Source organism: Mycteria americana, chromosome 1 (genome assembly GCF_035582795.1).
Source record: "Mycteria americana isolate JAX WOST 10 ecotype Jacksonville Zoo and Gardens chromosome 1, USCA_MyAme_1.0, whole genome shotgun sequence".
Taxonomy (NCBI): Eukaryota; Metazoa; Chordata; class Aves; order Ciconiiformes; family Ciconiidae; genus Mycteria; species Mycteria americana.
This window is the reverse complement of record NC_134365.1, coordinates 67,968,398-67,989,481: the sequence shown is the minus strand read 5'-3', so window position 1 is coordinate 67,989,481 and position 21,084 is coordinate 67,968,398. Positions and strand designations below refer to the sequence as shown.

Sequence of the window (21,084 nt, the reverse complement as noted above, 5' to 3'; positions counted from 1 at the left end):
TTTTTCACCACAGGTTGAACCCCAAACCAGGCTGCTGTCCTGGAATTTCTCCACTAACTATTGCTGCGGTGTTTGCAAAGCCCTATATCCCTTCCTTGCTATTTTGCTGTTGCACGGCATGGATCTTTTAGGCCAAAATAATACATTAATAATAGTTACCTTAGTGTTTTCTCACAGGCGCGCAGTGCTTTTTACTGCTATGCTTTGTGTATGAACGCAACCACCGCTGACTGTCAGGGCGTGTGAGTGCAACTAAGAACACCTTACTAAAGTTTAAGAAAGGTGTACCAAACCTAACAGAAAGTGTCTTCCTCACACTTCTATAACCCAGGCAGTTTCATATTCTGAGCCACACCTTCCTATAAAACGCCCTCTAACAAATTCAAGGAAAGGTAAAGTTTGCACACGTGAAATCCCGTACCTGGGAAACTGGTCACACTATTCTGCCTATATCAGTTATGAATCTAGGAAGGAGCATCACACTGTGTGGCAAGGAGAAGCATTAGAAATGCAGCTGAGGCTTCTGCTTTTTGAACAGGAATTTCATGTTAAAGCAGAAATGTGCTAGACTGTCAAATTAGTTTAAAAAAAAAAAAAAAAATCATTGCTACCCAAGAATTGGAAATAGAAGCACCCAGTGAGGAAAAGCCAAATCCCCACCAAGCAATTGCTACGTAGTCACACGTTGTGTGTGCCGATGCTTTCCCCCCCCACACCTCCGCTCTTCCTTCATGTTGGAGAACAGCATCTGTTTCACCTCAAACACTGACCGCACATGCTGCGTGGGGACTCAGGGAAGAAACGTTATGACCTCAACATACTTTTCCTCATAGGCTATCAATCTTAGGGCCAGCGCAGCCATCCCTGGAATGCACCACGTTCTGCAGAGCATTTCCATTTTGCTACTGCAAAAGGAAACAACATCGCTGCTGGTTTAGTCATCAGATCACATTTATCCCTGCTATACCCTTAAGGATTTCATTGAATTTTGGATCAATGGGGTTTTGTGCCTGAATCCCACAGTGCTAACGAGTAGCGAGCTCCCTCATTCTCTTTTGCACGTACACAGAGATTTAAAGTGATGCTGTTGGGCACAGCTCCAAGTACACCTGCTTCTTCTCTCATTCTGTCACTTGGCAAAAAATTAAGAAAAACAAATGAAAAACCCACCAAAAAAAAAAAACCACAAGCAAAAAAACCCCCAACAACCCAAACACAAAAAACTAATGCAACAGTTCACGTACATGGAAAATGGAGCATTAAACACCGGTCTATTGTCCATTCTAAAGGAAGAGTCTCACCAGCTAAATCACCAACAGCAGATGTAATAAAAATCAGTTTCGAGGTCACCAAAGAGAAACAGAGATTTCAGTTTCAGAAGTATGCAAGCTATTGAGGAGTCTTGTTTTTCAGGAAGCTTAGACTGTGGGCCCACCACAGGCTCATTTACAAAGCTCAAAACCGTCAGGGTGATCAGATGGTATGAGGGTGTCCATGGGCTGGATAGCATTTAGCAATGCTCAGTGTGAGGCACGTATGACATGGCATAACTACAACTATATGTAGCCTTGGAACTAAAAAAAAAAAAAAAAAAAAAGTCAAAAAATAGATCTCAGTTTTCAGTGGGTTCAACAAATCAAGAAAGAGAATGAGGGACAATAACTACAGACACAACTTGCACAAGGGACTGCGACAACTTGTTGTTTTACATATATCCTCCTTGTTAAACATATTCATGGATCTAACAGAGTATCGCTGTGGTAAGCAATGAAGCGTTGGCACTGATACTGCTTTTTAATAGGACACGTGTATGTATACCGCACCATCATACTGAAAGCACTGAAGCTCCAGCCTTATCCCAAACAGAAGTACAAGACTGACGTGAAAGTTCCTGTCTGCCCTTCTCCATGTGTGTCATACAGGAGGGCACATACGGTCACAAGCCTCTTTCAGGTCTTATAAACTCAGGCAGATGGATCAAACTCATAAGAGATCCTAGTTATGTCGTTTCAGTAGTATATGCCAGCATCCCCCAAAATTGCAATAAATTGTGGTGATAAAACCTACAATTTCATCCAGACTAACTCATTCCTTACTCCTGAAGACACCCAGGACTGCAACCCACACATTCACTGGATAGCTGAAGATAAGAGCAAGTGACAATAAAGCACAGAAATCTCTCTACACCAAAAATTTACATAACTAGCTCCAGTTACTGCTAATTCAACGGATTCCCTTAACTCCTGCATTACATTTTCCTGCATTTTTCAGTTAGCTCTAGTAGCATGATACATAATATTGTTAAATAGAAACCTAATTGATCACATTAGAAGCACTTAAAAATACAGATTAAGCAGCGAACAACTATTTTATTCTAATAAAGACCTTACAACTAGCAACTTGGTGCACTAGATAAGGTACCTGAAGATACTTCACTGTGCCCAATCTGCCCTCCAACTTTGGAGTTTTTGAAATATTTAAAGTCTTTTCCCCTCCCTTTTGCCATGGAAGAGACATGAGTCAGAGAAACATCGATTACAGAGGAGAAATTGGGTAATTAATTTTGTATATTTGACAGCAACTTCAATTTTCTTCCGTCTATCTTTTTTCGTCTATAGCAAGGATTTACTTTTTTTTTTTTAAAGATGGATTGTATTTTAATAGAGCAATTGCCTTGAGCGCTTCCTACTTCATATCATATAATATGCCAATAGCACTAAAGAAAGACGGTGTACAGAAGTATTTCAACTATTTTAACCTGTCCTGTGAGAGGAGTCAGCAAATGGAAGTAAGGAGAAGGCTGCAGTCATACGATAGCAGTGGTCCACAGACCTCCACATGACATGGACGTCATTTTGAGAGTCGGTGAGCTGCAATACTTTTAATCTGGCTGTTCCATACTACTGCAAGCACGCTCCACGTGGTTGAGAATTGAGAAGATCTCTTGCAATTTCAAATGCTGTAGCAGCACATTTATTTTTTTATAGTGACTAGCAAACATTGATGTTAGACAAGCAGGCACTGGTCACATCGCCCAGGCTCTATGAGGCTGTCATTCCATGCAACAAGAAGTTACCCAGCTTTATCCTGCCTTCAGAGGAAACGGGAATTCAGAGCAAGGGAAAAACTAGCAAAGGTTGCCAACAGTGTATTAGAGAAGTTTCTTTCAAAGCAGCATCCATTAACCCATCCCAGGCTTTCTCCCAAGGCTCTCGGGCACAACTCTCACACAAATGTGCGGCAGCAGGCTTCCCTCTCAGCCACTGGGACCAAGCCAGCTCTACTTTGGGCATCCCACAGTGAACCATCACACAACAGGTTGTTGCAAGCGTGTTGTACACAGTCACTTGAAAAGAGAAGCTGAGCAGCTTACACCGTGAGAGCCCCTTTTTAAAAAGAAAGCAGCTATGTACATGCAGAGCTTGATTTGCCATGTGCAGAAATCCTTTACAGCACTTGAAGAGGCAGCTGCTGAAAAGCAAATGCCAGTTGGCAGCGTGGACGAGTTCCCTCCGAAGCCATCCCACGTGCACGCTCTCTCGAGCACAACTTCTGCAGCCTCTCCTGAAGAGGCTGGAAAACCAGAGGCTTTCCCCTTGGTCTAAGAAAGGGACATTCCCAAAAGCAGGGGCAGAGGGAGAATGTCTGGAAAAAGTACAAAGCAAAGGAGGGGGGTAAAGAGCAGTAGGAAGAAAGAAACAGGGGTAAAAGAAACAAGGAACAAGAAGATGGAGCAAGACAGGAGTCATTTTTTTATACTGATATCCTCCACCATAGCATCCATCAGGGAAAATGGAAACAAATACAAGTATCAAAGAGAACAAAAGCAATGAGAGAAACATGAAGAGAGCAAAGGCCAGGAACAGCAGCTGCACCAGTGTCATGCTCAGGTTACTCCTCCCCACCAGGTCTTAAATTTTAGAGGCAAGATGTTGAAGGAGGCTTTTGGACAGCCCATTCTGGCCTGGCATATCAGAAGGAACCAGAGTCACCCACGCTTTCTAATTGTGCTACTCATTTGGGGATACAGGAGAAGAAATAAATTCAAACAAACAACTTCAGAAGCTGTTCCCAACAGCCAGAAGAGTCTCCATGCCAAGCAGCTAGCACTTACCCACTCCGAAAAGCCTTGATTTCCTTACCATTTTTGTGTCACAGATTCCCACACAGAGAGGCAACACAACCAAACCCCCTCCCTTCCTTGTTAAAAACAAAACCAAAAACCCAACCATCCCCAAGTCAGACCCATCAGGCAGAACACCTGCAGGGCAGAAGCTCTTGAGTGGGTTGAACCTTTTAAAGTCCAGGTAGAGGAAACAGACTCTGTGATCTGAGATGTTACAGATCTCACGTAACGCCTATATGCCATCAATACTGATGCAGCAAGAAGATTATTTAAAAAAAAAAAAAAAAAAAACAACCAACAACAAACAAACAGCTCCTACGGAACTGATTAAAGAGGGGTGTTACGTGGGAATAAAACACTCCCTCTCCCAGGTTTCAGGAGTGCTTCATGGGGCCCATTCAGGTGCCAACCATAAAATGATCAGAGAACTGCAGCAGGTAATTCCTGATCTATTAAGGAACAAAACACTTTCTCCAAGCAATAGGTAGCACAGGGCAACTCGTTATTACAGGTCTCCAAATTAAATCATACTGTGAGTGTTTTTTATTTAAAAGCAAAAGTCAGCAACAAAGGGCAAGCTGGGCAAGGGCTATCAGGGAGACTGTGCAAAGGTCAAGGTTAAAAGAAAAAAAAACCCAAACCTCGGCACAGATCCATGGGGCAGCTGCTGAGTCACACCCCCTTAAATGTTCTTACTACCCCAGTGCTGTTCCACAGGAATAAGAGCACCAAGTGCTGGTCCCGTGCCAGAGCATGGCCCTGAGTTATGGGAGAACCCTTCCTTCTCCAGTGAGGTGCACAACGAACATGCCAAGAACTGCTGGACGTGACTGGTGAAAATTCTTCTGTTACTGCCCGAGCCCGGCTCTCACCATTATATGCACATTCTTAGGCATAAAGCAGAAGTGGGCATCCCCTCTATTTTCATATATATATATACACATACACGCACCCCTACATGTATGTGTATCCACATGCAGAAATTATACTTACAGACATGCATATATATAGATATATAGCAATATCACATAGTACGCTGCTCGCCTCGCTTCCGGCATTATTGTATACGTGCACGTATTCCCCCTCCTCACATTGAAACTAGCATTACAGTTTTGGCTTTCTCCATGGAGAAGCTGGGAAGGAGAGCATTGCCTACCAATATCATATTAGGATAGAAAGTCTCAGGACATGGACAGTCGTCAGATATTCTTCTCTTCCCAAGCAGAAGAAAAGCACTTTCAATTCCCTCCTCTTTCTTCCCTTAACCCTCCTTCCACCTTCTCCTCTCGTCCCTCTCCAGTAGCATCAGAAAAATTACAGCACATTTCAGGATAAAAATGGCTGAAACAAAGCAAATGACTTGACATTTTAAGGTAGGATCAGCTGCAAACTAAACCACAACGGAGCAGCAGGTAGCCAGCAGTACCTCCGAATGGCCCACATGGCTTTGCTGGGCACAGAAAGGCCACCGCTCCGCTGCTCCTCGGGTGACGCCGGGTGGCAGGAGCTCCAGGTGCCCCGGTGAGCAAAGCGATGCTTCCCATTCTCCCGGCCGGCCGGAGGGACCTGCAGCGAGGCAGAGGGAGAAGCCGTGGGCTGCCGGGCAGGTCTCTGGTGGATCCTCCCATTTCTCCTGATGATGCATGCAGAGAAAAGGGAAAAAAAGAGGGGAAAGGGGAAAGAAAAGGATTTAAGGATTTTTATTTTTCACGTTTACTTATCAAAAGGTTGAACATTACGAAAACAGCACAACACGGTATTTAACTACAACAGACGACATTTTATTTAATCCAAAATACAAAGTCTTTGTGTGCTGGGAGGATGGGAGTTATTAGTTCCTAACTAGATCTAGAGGAAGAGACCCGACAGCAACAGAAGACGAGCACTCCCCTATCAAGCTGTTCTCTGGACCTCTGGTAAGATGGGAAGCACTGTGAGAAAGAATATGGTGCCATTCCTAAGTTTTTGCTGCAGAAAATAATTGGTGTCCTGCCTCTTTTAAACAGAAAACAAATCTGTACAGGTTGGAGGAAGGAGCAAGAGGAGATGAATTTCAGCAGCACGTAGAAGACTGCTGGTTTTCTGCTGCCCCCTAAAAAAGTCAAATACAGTCACAAAACCCTGAGCACCACAAACAGATAGAAAAGTGCACAATACATGCAACCGGAGCAAATATGAAGATGCAGCACATCTGGACTACAGAGCTTCATTCCTGCAAGCTAAATAACTGCCACACCTGAGCAACTGGATGCCACTGAAGCAAAGAAATAACCTGAAGAGGGCACTGGAATGTGAACCTATGGGAAGGGGGAGATTGAGGGGAGGGAGAAGGAGGAGGGCACAGATTTTTCCCCCGATTAATTAACATTTGCGTTACCTTTAGCCAGGCAGCTCCTGGAACATGCCTGGCAGACTGTACATGCAAGTTAACAAGTGTGCCGGCTGTCAGTCCCTAGAAAACCCATTGGCAAGTAGCCAGCGAGGAGTTACACCATTATGAATTACTTATCTGGTCAAAATAGGAGAAATCCTCTGCCGATCCATCATACCTGCCCTCTGATTGCTATTGTTGCTAGAGAGGCCGGATGGAGGGCAGGTGGCCCTGAAATGTGGTCCATCCCCCAATTAGGACCTAGAGGAAGGGCTGAAACGGGAGGGAAGCCAGGATGCTCCTGAAAGAGGAGTCCCTCTTCTTCTCCCTGCGTTTGCTCCCCCTGCATTGTGCCGGCTCTGGCACTCCCCAAACCCTTCTGGGAGCTGATTTAACTCACTACTGCAGAAACACAAATTCAGTGTCCTTTTTTAGGACCTAGATACACTAGCTCACGCAGGGGTGTGACAGGCTCCAGAGCCTGTGGGGCGGTACCAGTGGGAACATGAGAAGCGATGGCAGGAGCGAGACCTCCCATTCTCAGCGGTAGTAAGCTCTCACGTTCACTCGTCAATAGATCTGCACCAGGTATGGTTTTGGGAGAGAAATGGATAAAAAACGGCTTCTGTCAAACAAAAGACTTCTGACCTTTAATGGAGATACAGAATAGCATAGTTATTTGTGACACTAAGTGGCTGAGGGATACAAACTTCAAAGTATTTGATTTTTCTCCAGTGACTACTGAGAGCTGCTGATTATTCCAACCATGCGAGAACTGGCTGGATATTTTCCCTCTTTTTCCATTCTGTAAGGACAGAAAGGATCAAACCTGATTTTACTACTAAACATCATATGATATTTCTACAACCATGACATTGTGACTGAATAATCAAGCAGACGTTGTGAATAGAAGGAGTTAAGCCAGAGGAATTTTAAGATGTTGATGCTTCAGTCAGAACTCCCACGGAAAAAAATAAATGTTAGCCTTGCCAGAGTGAATTGAGCATTTTAGAGATCAGTTCTTCACATCTGGTCTATCTAACCAGCAAAAATTATCAGGCAGCAATAGAGTAACCAAAAAAAAACCAACCAGAATGAAACCTTGATGCCCTCCAAATTTGTCAAATGTGTGCCGTCTAATTCAGCAGGGCAAGTCCATCTCCCACAGTGCTGTCTGTAATAACACATATTTTGTACACGCAGGTGGCAACACTTGAAAAGCACAGTGAGCATAACAAGTTACTTACAGTTTGAGTCCATTGCAGGAGAGGGAAAAGAAGTCATAAACCAAGCACACACCAAACACAGTGACTCCAGTTTCTTTCACCAGCATTGCACACGTCCCAAGGAATAAACTAAGCAGCAAAAAGAACGGGGAGGCAGTGGGAGGGAAATGTTCCCCAACATAAAGCTGATCCACACTCCTGAAAAACAGATTTGACATAAATATTTTAACTTCTCTGTTATTTTCATGTTTACTACATTCACACAAATACTGAGACACTTTTCCTTAATTTCTTAAGATGCCGGTAATAAGCAACATGAACGATCTACGCTGTTCGCTGATAAATGAGGAAAGGCTTCGACACAGGACAGGAAGGGAAAACACAAATATTGAATCAAGAATTTGAGCGGAGGAGGGAAAAAAGGCAAGCAGAAAGATAAAGTGGACTTGAAACAGTCAGAGGAAAGCAGAGTAAGTACAAAGACAGAAAGGGCAGGAAAACACCTGCTTTCCACCATCTAGAACACACATGCTTAATTCTCCTTATGTGACTAAATGCACTATGCAAGCAGAAATTCCTCCATCCCACCCACATTCCCCTGAGTCAAAGATGTGTCCAAATCATTAACAGACTGGGCAGCAAGCCTGTATGAGAGGGAAGAAGGTAAGAAAGAACCAAAAATCAAACAAGCCGACTCCTGTGGGGTCACTACCAGTTTTACGCCTTTGAAACCTCCTGATGAAAACAGCGCTACGGATTTGTAGCAAACAGCCCAAGAGGGATATAAGCAGTTTTTCCACACAGCCATGACGACACGGTGCTACTCCTAAATGAAATAACAATGCAAAAGGGGCAGAAACCCCATCCGAGTAAAGCTATTTATCTACACTTGTTCAGTCACAGTTTTAGGACACAGACCAGCAAACAGTGCCAAGTTTTCATCTGAAAAGGATGACTAACGGTCTAGCTGCAATCCTTAACTCTCCCAGACCAGGTATTTCAGAGTCCCATAGTCACAGCACGTATTTCAAAGGCAGGCATGTGTCCGTCCGTTCTTCACGCTACATACAGACAATTTGCCTTCAGTTGAAAACACGTCTTTATAATTTTTAGCTCTACAAGCCCTCCTCTAGTGTATGGTCAGCTGTAATGTCAATGGAAGAGGGGACCTTAAATGTTGACTTCTCTTTTTATGTTTATTTGTTCTCATAAGCGTCATTTATTTGGCACCGCGCTGAAAGCAGGGGCCAGGGCACTGCCACCAGCAGCGCTGGGGGAAGTACCTCTGCCAACAACCACCGCAAACTGACAGGTTTCCCCTTTGTCTCCTCCTCATAGAGCATCTCATGATATTATCGCAACCGACAGCAAGGATCCATACCTATTATAGGAGAGAAAAGCCAACAGAAAGAGTAGACAGGCTAGGACATCCGCTCTGCCTACTATACCTGTTACCTAAAAGGAAGAGAGACACACAGGTGTAAAAGCACGTATATAAAAAGGCATAGGCATTCAGTGACTGTTTCAACGATCCATGCTAACTGCTACTGTTTTAAGCTTTTTATCTTTCAGTGTTATCCTCCCCTCAATACAGTGAAATGTTACTTGGTTAGTGTAGGATACGCTCAGTTTTGTCTGCCGCATTTCTCACTGGGCAAAACAAATGAGTAAGCCAATAGTTAGATCATTCTTTACTTTCTTATTAAAATATTAAAAAAACTGGTCTCTTCTCCCAGGTAACAAGTGACAGGACGAGAGGAAATGGCCTCAAGTTGCGCCAGGGGAGGTTTAGACTGGATATTAGGAAATTTTTCTTCACTGAAAGGGTTATCAAGCACTGGAACAGGCTGCCCAGGGAAGTGGTTGAGTCGCCATCCCTGGAGGTATTTAAAGGACGTTTGGATGAGGTGCTTAGGGACATGGTGTAGTGGTGGTTTTGGCAGTGTTAGGTTTACGGTTGGACTTGATGATCTTAAAGGTCTTTTCCAACCTATACGATTCTGTGATTAATAAAGTTGCATAGAGAAATGCCAGTTTTAGGGATCTGTTTTAATTTTGTATAGCAAGGCTCAAATGAGAAACGCATCCAACTCCCAGAACTGAGATTTGTTAAAGAAAAAGACTAATGAAAGAGCAACTCTTTGGAGAAGACTTATTATATAGGAATGAGTTAATTATTAATATTTGCATGAACTTTATCACCAAAAAGTGACACAGTGGTATGTAATTTATTCTCCTTCTGACTAATCTGAGTTTATGAGAGTTTTTTCTACATATTAATTAACCAAATCTTTTTATAAGAAAGAGAATACTGAAGAAGAATGTATAAACGCTCTTTTTACAAACTATTTCAATATTCCATTTCATAAAGATCTAAAAATTGCCCATAAAGCAAATAAAAGGCCCTTCAAAATTTTGCCTCTTTTGAGATTACATAATTAAGCTATATTCAGCGCTCCGGCATTTATTTTAACCTTTTTAAGTTCTGACCCATACAAAAATAAATTCAAAGAGCGCCTCTTCTAAAACCTCCCTTATAATATAAAGCTGTATTGTCAAAAGGAGCCTAGCTGATTAGTTCACACAAGACAGCACAGGGAGTAACTGTAAAGCTCGTGGCTTTTAGTTATTAAGGTAATCTCTCCTCAAAAGTTCTCAGCAGCAGCAGCCATTTCCCTCGCTCATTTATAAAGGCTCGTAACGAGAGCGTGTGATGGCAATGGCATCTCAGCTAACGAGTGCATTTCTTTTTTTAAGTACGGATAGCTAGACATTGCATTTCCTTCTCAAAGACAGCAAGACTCATTTTATCTACAGAAGTACCTCCCCACGCTAACAGACTGAAGTTTTAGCATGACTATGTCTTTAAATGTTTCCTTATAACGAACAGAAAAATGTCCGATATGAGATGTTGCTCTGTAAACTTACCATGACATTTATTAAGCTAACAAGTTTTTTCTGAAGATGATACTCCTAGCTTTTAATTAGAATCAATATAAATTAACCCATGGGTCGTATCACCTCTATCTGAGCCATCTCCTCCGGAATGTACACTAATGCTCCCTTCACTTTTTCTCCCTTAAATTGATGACTATAGGAGATGACTGAAGGCACACAACAATGTCCCAGCAGGAGAGCACAGCCTCACCGAGGTCTTTGGTTTCCGAAGATTCAACGTTTTCATCAGCTGAATGAGTGTCCATTTATTCCCGGCATCGCTGATTAGGACTGTCAATTAGAATTTAGTGCCGGAGTGCAAAGATGGCAAATATGAATATACTTTTGTTTTAATGACTCCTGCAAATTATTTTAAATATAGTATATTCTCACCTTTGTTCCTCTACAGCAAAAATCACAAGTACCATATTCTGTATGACTCAGAGGTTTCTTTAAAAAAAAAATAAAATTTAAAGTATGCATTTATTTTTAGCTTCTGTGTCACTGGTTTTTTTTTTGTGTCACATACTTACAGCCTCAGTGTGAATGGGATGCACAGCAAAGAACAGCGCCGTGACAAAAGCAAGTCGACAGTCCTTGAACACAGCTTTGTCACAAGTGTACATCAGCACAAGAGTCACTAGACAGTGTAAAATTACATTCACTGCGTGGAAATAGAAGGGGTTCATACCAGCCAGCAATATGTTTAACCTGTAAGGAAACAAAACGGAACCGTTACTAGACTGGAGAGGTCTTGTAATGGCAGGACATCTTTCAAATACTCTAAATTATGCCTTTTGCCTGATTTGCAGTCTTCTAATGTAAGCGCTATTAAACTAATCAGTGAAAATCACTCTGAACTTCTGGTTTATCTGATTAAAGAAAAACCACTTCCCCAATTTTTAAAATATGCAGTTGAATTTGGCAACCTTCTTGACATCGAGATGGGAGAGGCTTGTGCCCACCCAGCACAGTTTACTGCAATGAGACGGTGCCTGTGCTTCCTTAGCAGCTAGTAACACCGTCCAACATCAGAAGCATGGCACTTGTCCTCTTTCCCTGTTGGCACCTTCCGTGGTTGTCTCAGCCACGTGGCAGCTTTACCGTATGGGTAGTTATTTTCTACTATGGAGTAGATGCTTTCGCTTGGGAACAGCCAAGACAAGGACTCGGTAAGGCACTGGAGCATCTGCTTGGAGTTACAGGCGCTTTTATTCCCGTTTAACTTTCAAAATACTTTCACGTACTGAAGGTTAAGCATTTATTTCGATGCTTTACTGACATCAGGACTACCCCAAGAAACTGGTCTAACAGTTAGCATCATTTTTACAAGGACATTGATGTTAAAGGTCAGTTAGCTAACATCACCCTAGACTCAATGAGACAATTAGGGTTCATCATTTGTGTCGATCGTAAAAAAAACAAATATAACAAGCTGTTACAACATTTGTTTTACAGCGCGTATTAACACATTTTTCTGGTCACTGTTTTTTACAGCCAGCTTGCTTAACAGCTGCTGACAGGCTTTGCCTTACATGCAGTTGAAGATAACTCGATTCTCTTTAGAATTAACTGCATCTGTACATTTGGACAAATATATATACACACACATACACATGGTGTCTTATCTAGGGAAGACTCCATATATGATCAAGGAATTTGGAAGTTCTAATGTTAAAGGACATTTTTAAAAAAAAAAAAAAAGAAACAGTAGACAAGACACCCAGTGAAAAAAAGACTCAATCTAAATATTGTGCATGTAGCTGTAAACATGCTAAAGGGACGATAATCCTTCCTGTTGTTACTAACAGACTCCAGGTCTCCCATGACATACATGATGCAACAGCAAAGCCACCGAGTTGTTGCTACTATGCAAGCACCTTAGGGGTTTTTGTAAGACAGAGGAGGTGTGGTGTGTCTGCGAGGGCCAGACGACATATGCTTTTTATAAATACTCTCTACATTCCTTACTCATAAGCAACAGAGTGCTATCTGTCCTGGGCTGCATTTTCCAGGCCAATCTAACTTTACCAGACCAGGAGACTTACTTGTGCATTCCTGCTCTGCTCCCACTGGAGTGTTTGTGGAGGCAATAGCTGAAAGCCAGAGAGTTTGGGAAAAAGGGAGATTTTAGCACGACTTGGCCTTTCCCTTTGAAGCATAGGCTGCTGCAGCTACATTTTGACAAGACATCAGTCTGTGTGATTCAAGAATACGTGAAGAGTTGGGCCTTTTTCTTTTTTTTCCCCCCATTTCTCCTGCAAGTCACTTCAGGGCAGCAGCATACATCACTTTCCCTCACTGCTACCAGCACAGAATGACAAACCACAACAAATGTCGGCAACAGACACCCAGACAGAGTTCCAGCTGTAAGTACACTGCAGCAGCGGGAAACCCCAGGCCTAAATCTTGTTTTCAGCACGCGGCGGGGAACCAGGGGCAGCACAGGGCCACCCGGGCCCAAAGGAGCCCACGTTCCTGCTCGGAGGCACCTCCAGATGTGTGCAATGGCAGGGACCGCCTGCAGGACCCGTCCTCGATACAAATGAATCATTTCTGGCTGTAAATCAGCCAGATGGAGCACAGTTGTCACCATCGGTCCCCCCCAAATGCCAAAGTGTGCTCTGGCAACCTGATTTCTGGAGAAAGCAGATATGGGCAGGTGAGGACAAGTGCTCAGGCTATCAGGTGATATGAACCCATACACCAAAACATGAGAGATTCTCATTTATGTATTTATTTGGCCAAGATGCAAGGACCAATCACTAAAAACACAACATCCAACAACATTCTTGAAAAAATCTTTCATTAGTCTCCATGAATCACGTTTGATCACTTCCCATCCTGCAAAACGGGTCTACTGGCAGGAGAGGCAGAACCTTGCAGGGGATGGATCTTCCTGTCCCCATCAGGTCACCTATCCTAAAGGCAGGGTGTGCTCCTCACACCCCTTCTTGAGGCAAACATCAATTCAAAAAGGCTGCTTGTAAACTGCGAATTACCTGATGTAAGTTATTGAAAACAGTTATGTAAAAGCTTGGCTATTCCCCTGTGTATTCTTTAAGGAGGGGGAAAAAAGAAAAAAAAGGCAGAACAAAACACAAACATAACAGCACCATGGCATTCAGATAAGCCTTCCATTAAACAGCAAAATCTGACTGCAAGCATGCCTCGGTGTATGTTTTAAATACTATCTCTGGTGGTCCATGAACGTTGAACGTGAATGTGTGCAGGTGCTATATTCACACCAGTGCTTTTTGCTGCTAAAGCTCTTTGTCATAAGAAATTAGGCCACATGGCAATGAAGGAAACATTCTTTTGTCCTGAAACAATCCCAGCAGAATGATTTTGAAACGTTAGCAGTGGTTGAGTTTACTGTACATCAAACGAGTGAGCAAATCCGGGGCTCCAAACAGCTCCAGTCCGAAGCACAAGAACTTTGCAAAGCTCCCCAGCAAGCTCATCCACCCATGGGGGAAAAAAAGACAGCCTACTATGGAAAGCCAAATTTGTTCCACTGTGGAGCAGCTATGGAGCAAATTCTGGGCAAGAGAGTGGGAAGGGATGGGTAAATCAACAAAAATAACCCCTCCCTTCTTAAACTTTAATACCCTTACAGAGATTCAGTCTTGTCTTTGTTTACTGGCAGCAGCATTATCACAGAGTCGTGTAGTAATTATACACAGTACACAGCTCAGCAAACAAAGAAAGTAAAACAGAGATAGGAATCTTAAAATTAAGTTAGAAGTGGTGTTTCACCAACATGATGTTCAGGAACAGAAGCTCTGAGGCAATAACTGTACTCTGTTATGGGAGGGGAGGTTCGTCCTTATGTTTCCATATCTAAACTGTCTCACAAATGGGGAAAATCTTTCATTTTTTAAGTCGCAAGCCCAAAAGACACCAATACTACCATCATTTCTAATTTGCAGCATCGTGTGGGCTGGAAGACCCTAGTCACATCTACGTGAAGACTGTAACATCTGTCTGAGCTAAAGCACAACTTGTAAGATACATGTTACAGCCTTGGTAGCGCACACAGCTAGAAGAGCAGACACTTTGGGCTGGCCAGGCTTTTTGAAATGACTGCTTGTCAAACCAGAAAGGTGTTGGCAAATAGTATTATAAAGGTTCGGGGCTGAATAAAGCAAGTGACCACATTCCTAGGAATGGAGACTCTTGAAAGAGGAGGCACCACCATCTCAGACGAGGAGGCCTTTCCTCAGGGGAGCTGCCCGTGAAACACTCGGAGAAGAGTTTTTGCATTGCTTCAACACATCTGCTGGAATAGTCCTTGGAGGCAAAGAGTGTGCTAAGCCTCCTGAGAAGTGGTGAATGGCAGTTCAAATGCAGAGACCCTCAAAAGGCCCAGGGGAAAGGAGGGGAAGGAGCAGTCTCTCGATACTAGGGGACATTGTCAGTTATCTCCTAGCAGAGCTGATCAGCATCACCCAAGCCACCACCAAAATAAAAATTCATTACAGAGATCCCATCATTGATCACATGCCCCATCAGGGCAGAGAAGGCTGCGCCGTAACACGGATTCAAGCAAAGGCTCTTGTCCCAACACCGGTCTTTGTGTCCAAGTGTCGCACCATGTGTGGTTTAGAGTGTCACACCCAAGGCAGAGACTGCCAAAACTGCAAGCCCAAGCAGGAGGTATACCAAAATAAGAGGCATATGCCCTAACACAGAAATCCCTTGATTTTGTTAAGGCTAATAGAAGTTTTCCAGGAACAGAGGTGTAGTTTGCCTTGCCACCCACAGCAGCTTTTCCGTTCCTCCACCGTCCGCCCTAGGAAAAGGAACTACATAGCTCTGCTTGTCACCTTAAACTATATATATGTGTAGGCAACATGCTCTCAGAAAGAGACTTTCACAGGCACCAGCTGTTGAAGGTCCACTGAGTAGAGCTTGTAAAAGAGCTCTCCAAAAGAAATCAAGTCACTCGTGCTCTTAAAAGAACAAGCAACATCTATCAGTACCCCGTTAACCACTTGCCCTCCCTCCCCCCGGCACAGCCGCCTCATTTGAAGAATGGCATTTGTAAAGCAGGGACCGTGCAATATGCTACCCTCAAGCCACGGACACTTAGTCCTCCTCTAGATAAGTCACCAGGCAGGGACATATCTCCTTGGGTAAGCAATTCCCCATACAGAGGGCCTGGCAATCGAGTGGGATTCGGTGACTTCATCCTCACAGACCCAGAACCAGAAGGGTCTACACCACAAGAGTACAGGCTCACAGACAAATCCCATACGTATCCAGTTACGGTATGTAATCACCAGCACCCCTGGGCTCTAATACAGTGCTTTTCATCCACTTGTACACACGAAGATTCATTCAACCTTTTTTAAGACCTCTTATGATTTAATAATATTGTAAACCATAATTGGAGAGTTTCTCTTTTTATAGACTTTGTTATTATCCCTGGGAAGCTCTTGTTTAGTTTAATCTGTTTTATTATTTTCAAAAGACTAACAAAAAACACAACATGTTATGAAATAGAAATGCACAGGATAATAATGGTAATTTGTTATAGCGAGTAACACTTAATGGAAAGTCTCAGAGCATCCCACACCTCATAAAACCCCCACAGTTTTTATAGAGGAAGGCTCACATGCAGATTTATATAAATTAATCTAACATACAAGGATAGATTTGTTTCCTGTGATCTTCCCTTCCTTTTGGAATTGTGCGATCTAAATGACAAACTTCATGCAAACTAATGCCCGATTGCAGTGCATGGTGGAATCTCCTTATAAACTCCACAGATGCACCTACTGTGTGCCAGGAAAATGAGCATTTGCACTCCAAAAATGGAGCAGCTGCATCAGTGGCAATAATGGTTGAAGCTCTATGTGGAAACAGCTCAAAAATTAACGAAAACCTGTAGCAGTAAAAGGAAAATAAGCCCCCTTTGCGCAGTATTTGTGCAACGGCCAGCACAAGCAGAGCAGAATTTCCACCGTGGTGCAGAAGCACTTTGTGCCGATAATCTTTTTATAGTACAGTACAATGCCTCAGAATTAAATGGACAATAAGGCTTAAATGGTTTGTTACTTGATTTGCTATAACGGGGATGGGTGAGAAGACAGAGGCCATATCAATTCCCAAGCTATAGCAATTCCCTTAGAGCACAACAGTTATCACTTACAAGAGCACTAGTTAAGTGCTGGCATTCAAAGCAGGTTATTGCTTTCCAGCACGGTTAGGAAAAGAAAACAGAAATCACAATTAGACTGGGAAGCACCAGCACCTTGGAAGCAGCAAATATGCCAAGGCAGAAATTTTTAGTGAAACCCTAGAAAGTGTGGTTTGATGACCATTCCTGTGTTAAGAATACTGAAAGCATCATTCACATGGCTCTAGATCTGTCTCCACAAACAGCCTTGGAAAATTAAAAAAAGCAGATTATGCCAATTTACAAACTGACACCAGGTGTCATTTTACCCAGATTTTGAACACAAGAGAGTTTGTCTTCAAAATTATTCTTGAGTATTGTTTCGGCAAGAGCAATGCACTGAAGGAAACAAACATCTCGCGAAACTCTTTAGCAGCCATCCAGCAGTCCTCTTCCAAGCGCCGAGAGCAAGAGATGGGACATGATCAAGAACCAAGCTACGACAGTCGTTCAAGAAGATAAAACAACGCTAACAGAAATCTAGTCTAAAGTTATTAGGCCTAATGAAGAGAATATTTCAAACTGGGTACAAGAGTTTTTTCCACATTTAAAATAAGTTTGGTAATCTTTCAGGTCGAGCTGCAGATCACAGAGGAAGTGCCATTTTAATTTATACAGACGCAAAGAAAAAAAAAACCACAAGTACAGCAAGTGAAAAGAGAACAGCCCTTTTTTTCCCCCCCCCTTTTAAATCTGAGAGACAATAAATGAGAAAGCCCAGGAAAGCAGTCAGAAACACAGCAAGTAAATGTAGAGAAATGCCTTTAGCTAACCAGCAGCAGCCAGAGCACTTTATTTTCATGGACTCTAAAGAGTATTGACAGGGATGCTCCTGTGGGGAAGAAGGTTGGTCCAAAGCTGAGCCTTTCAGGTAAAAGACAACAAAAGAAAATTAAGGGTGACATTGGTGCAAGAGGAATAGGATGCCAGATGAGAGAAAGTCCCCAGGAATTGGTAGGTGTTAAATAGAGACAAAACGCCACTGAAGCAAGCAGCAAACATAGGCGTGACTGGATTCACGTCAGCCAAGTCTTTCAGGAGAATCTGCCTGGACCTTTTAGCGAACTCTCCCCCTCAAAATAAAAGGCTTTTAATTCAAGAGACAGACAAATTTTATTGAGTATTAAGGACTGAGAAAACGTTGCAGCTAGGCAGAAGTCCAACGTGTTTTGCACACACCTCTCCTCCTGGGCAGATCCTCACCTCTGGGCTTGGCTGCAAGCAGCGGGGCGGTACGGACCCCCAGCAGGGTCTGTGCCCTCCGTCCCTGGGCAGGGAGCTTGCCCCGAGCCTCCCCAGGAGTCCCAGCCTCCTTCCAGGGAGTGCAAGCAACCCTGCCGGTCCCCCTAGAGAAACACAGCCCAAACCTACAGCCAAGAAACATCAGACACCTGCTACGAAAATTACATTCAAGGTGGTGATGGTGGGAGGAGGACTTCTGTGCACTTGGAACTGGGAAAAAAACAAGCTTTGAGGCACACACACCCTCTCCCAGACCTGAAACGGCAGCAAGGCACTCTGCTCTGGGAAAAGCTTATGTGCCTAGAAACGTGTCCATATATTCCAGCTATCACACAACCAGTCTAATAAAAGCAACTGCCTCTCTTCACAGACTCCACCTCACTTGGTGTGGCTACACCAGTACTATATCAATTTCATGGCAGGTATCACAGTATCAGTATGGAGAGTGATTGCTATAGCTAGGGTAGAAATATTCAGCTAAGCTGTACAGGAGAAATACTGACACAGTCTTAAACATTGTGATATTGCCCTAATATAGATGTACAGAGTGAAGAAAATACCTGCGCACTGTGTATTTAACCTGACACGTTATAGCTCCACTATATTACCCTATGATGTCAAACTGTAATATAGCATTAAATCAAGAACAAATAAAATCTAAGGTCTTTTTTTCTGCCCCGGGTTGTTTTGGTTTTCTTAAGCTCCCTGTCCTTGAAACTCATGCCACTAATACAGCTGAAAAAACAGAAGGATCAGCTGTAAGCAACTAGATAGATCAGAAGGTTGGCAGTGAATTAGTGAATTAATTCTCTCTTTGGCTATGTATTTACATCTAACCCAAGCTCACAGTCACTTAAGGCTTTGATCGGAAGCCACTGGTAGTCTTACATTAGGCTCTTCTCAGTGTCCACACAGAATACTGAACCATTGCTGAAGGGTCTCATTTACTTCCTAGGCATGTATGTACCCAAGCCATCACTGGCTAGCAGCCTCGGTGGGCAGACCCGGAGGGTCATCTGTGCTCAGCCGCCGACTGCAGAACAGCCTGGACTTTTTCGTTTACCTTTTCCCCCATTTTTTTCCATCCAGAGTACTAGTAGGATGGGTCTGTGCACAAATTGCGCATCTATGTCTTTTCTGGTGGGAGAGTTGCGTTCCCCTTTACAGCTTGTCTCCCCCAGCTCCTCTCCTCCTGGGCCACCAGAGCCACCCAGCAGCGACTGGAGAGGGTGCTCTTACACCCTTCCTATGGAGGCAAGCACGTTCCCAGCGAACAGTCACTTCCACCTCCTTCGAGGAAGGCCAGGTATCTCCTGTGCTCGCCCGGTCAGTGTCATCCTCCTGAGTTTCTGTCATGGCTATGTGGCCTAGACCTTTTCCTTTTTGCCCATTATTTTGTCCCTGCTGAGATGTTAACCTGAGGCACTGCCCTCACCAGCATCTGCCTTGGCAGTGCCCTCCATCCTGCTGCCAAAGAGGCTGAGCAGGCAGGGCCTTCACTTCTCGACCACCTGCAAAACCAGGAGGCTGACCTCTGACTAAGAGTCTTTAAACCTTGGCATTGGGGTTTTTCAAAAGGCTTCGTTCTCACAGTCTCCTAACACTTGCATGCCTTCAGGCTAAGTCTGCTGTGTTGCTGACTACATCAAACCTCCATCACCTGTTTGTTTCTGGGCTGAAAATCTATCTAAATGGGGATTTGGCAGACCAGAAGAGAAAGAGGGAGGGAGACAGCGCTGATGATTGCACCTTCTGCTTCAACAGTTGAGAAACATTTTTGCAAAACCACTGGAACCAAGGAATAACTTAAGCGCTACTGAAGGAATAAATGATTCACCAAACTTCTGTTAGTGGAGACAAGGTGTAAGACAGAAAGCACCCAGTTTAAATATAAAATCCTGAGTGAATTACAGAACTGGCAGTTTTTGGGTTTTTTTTTTTTTTTTAACCCTTCGTCTTAACTTTTTATATGGAAGACACCAGGAAACAGTGTATCCTATCCAAAAAGTCACCTTCTTTAGCAAGAAATATATTGAATCACTTCTTGGAGAAGAAAATAGCTGCAGGTAAACATCTCTGAGTGACAGCACTGGAGAAGAGAGCATGAAGTAAGTTTTTCCGAAGGACTAAGAAAACCCATTGCCTATCATCTCGGCTCCTGTGCAGATGAGGAGGTGTGCTAGGCCTGTCACCCAACAGTTACCCACGTACAATAGGAATGTTTCTGAACCAACTAGTTTTCACACTCCTTTACTGTACTGAAGTCAGGAGAAAAGGTAAGAGAAGTTCAAAGACGCAAAGCAAACATTATTTAATTCAACAGTTCATGTGCAGGCTTTTTTCCCCTTTTGATGTTAACCCACACAAAACAATGCAGCAGTTCTGTGAATATTTTAAGTTTTGCTTAACGGTTCCAGTAACACGGGCCACTCTTATTTTCCTCTGATCATTCATACTGACGGATCCGGTGTGAATGATGTCAAATACTTGAGCTCTTTTCACTGTTTCGCTCCAGAGCATTAGTCTACTGGAATGAGAACTGTCATTTCAGATTTCCAATACGTGAGGGACACTGAACTACTGTTACAAAATTTCAGCAATGACAGCTTAAGATTTTTCTGACAGACGGGTGATAATTTTTAATTAAGATCATTTCGAGAGTACATAGCATGTATGCAGGATACGTTCAGCCTAATGAAAAGTCCACAGGGCATCATGAGTCCTTCCTCTTACTTTCACAGCCACGAAGGACAGAAGTTTTTGTAGACTTGTGGATCTGTAGATATAAATTTCAGCCCACCCTTCACATCTGTTCTGTGCATGCAGTTTGGAGATCTCCCAGATTTTTAATCTTAGTACAGCAAGACTCAAAACAAGCCTTTCCAGATGAAGTTTCATGCAACAGAAGCCCAGCTACCAGGCAGGTATAAAGAATCATGCTACTATTAAAATGCCTTGGATTTGATCAAACTAGCACAACAACAAAAAAAACCAAACA

At 43.3% G+C, this 21,084-nt stretch overlaps 1 protein-coding gene across 1 annotated transcript in view; it reads right to left on the bottom strand.

Annotated features, from left to right (window-relative positions):
* Window positions 1-21,084, bottom strand: part of TMTC1 (transmembrane O-mannosyltransferase targeting cadherins 1) — a 147,356-nt gene that overhangs the window by 123,419 nt on the left and 2,853 nt on the right. The window contains exons 2-5 of the mRNA XM_075504034.1: window positions 11,194-11,371; window positions 9,105-9,178; window positions 7,745-7,921; window positions 5,553-5,759 (exon numbers count right to left, since the gene is read on the bottom strand). Coding sequence (XP_075360149.1) covers window positions 5,553-5,759; window positions 7,745-7,921; window positions 9,105-9,178; window positions 11,194-11,371 — 636 coding nt within the window. The remainder of the gene's footprint in view (window positions 1-5,552; window positions 5,760-7,744; window positions 7,922-9,104; window positions 9,179-11,193; window positions 11,372-21,084) is intronic.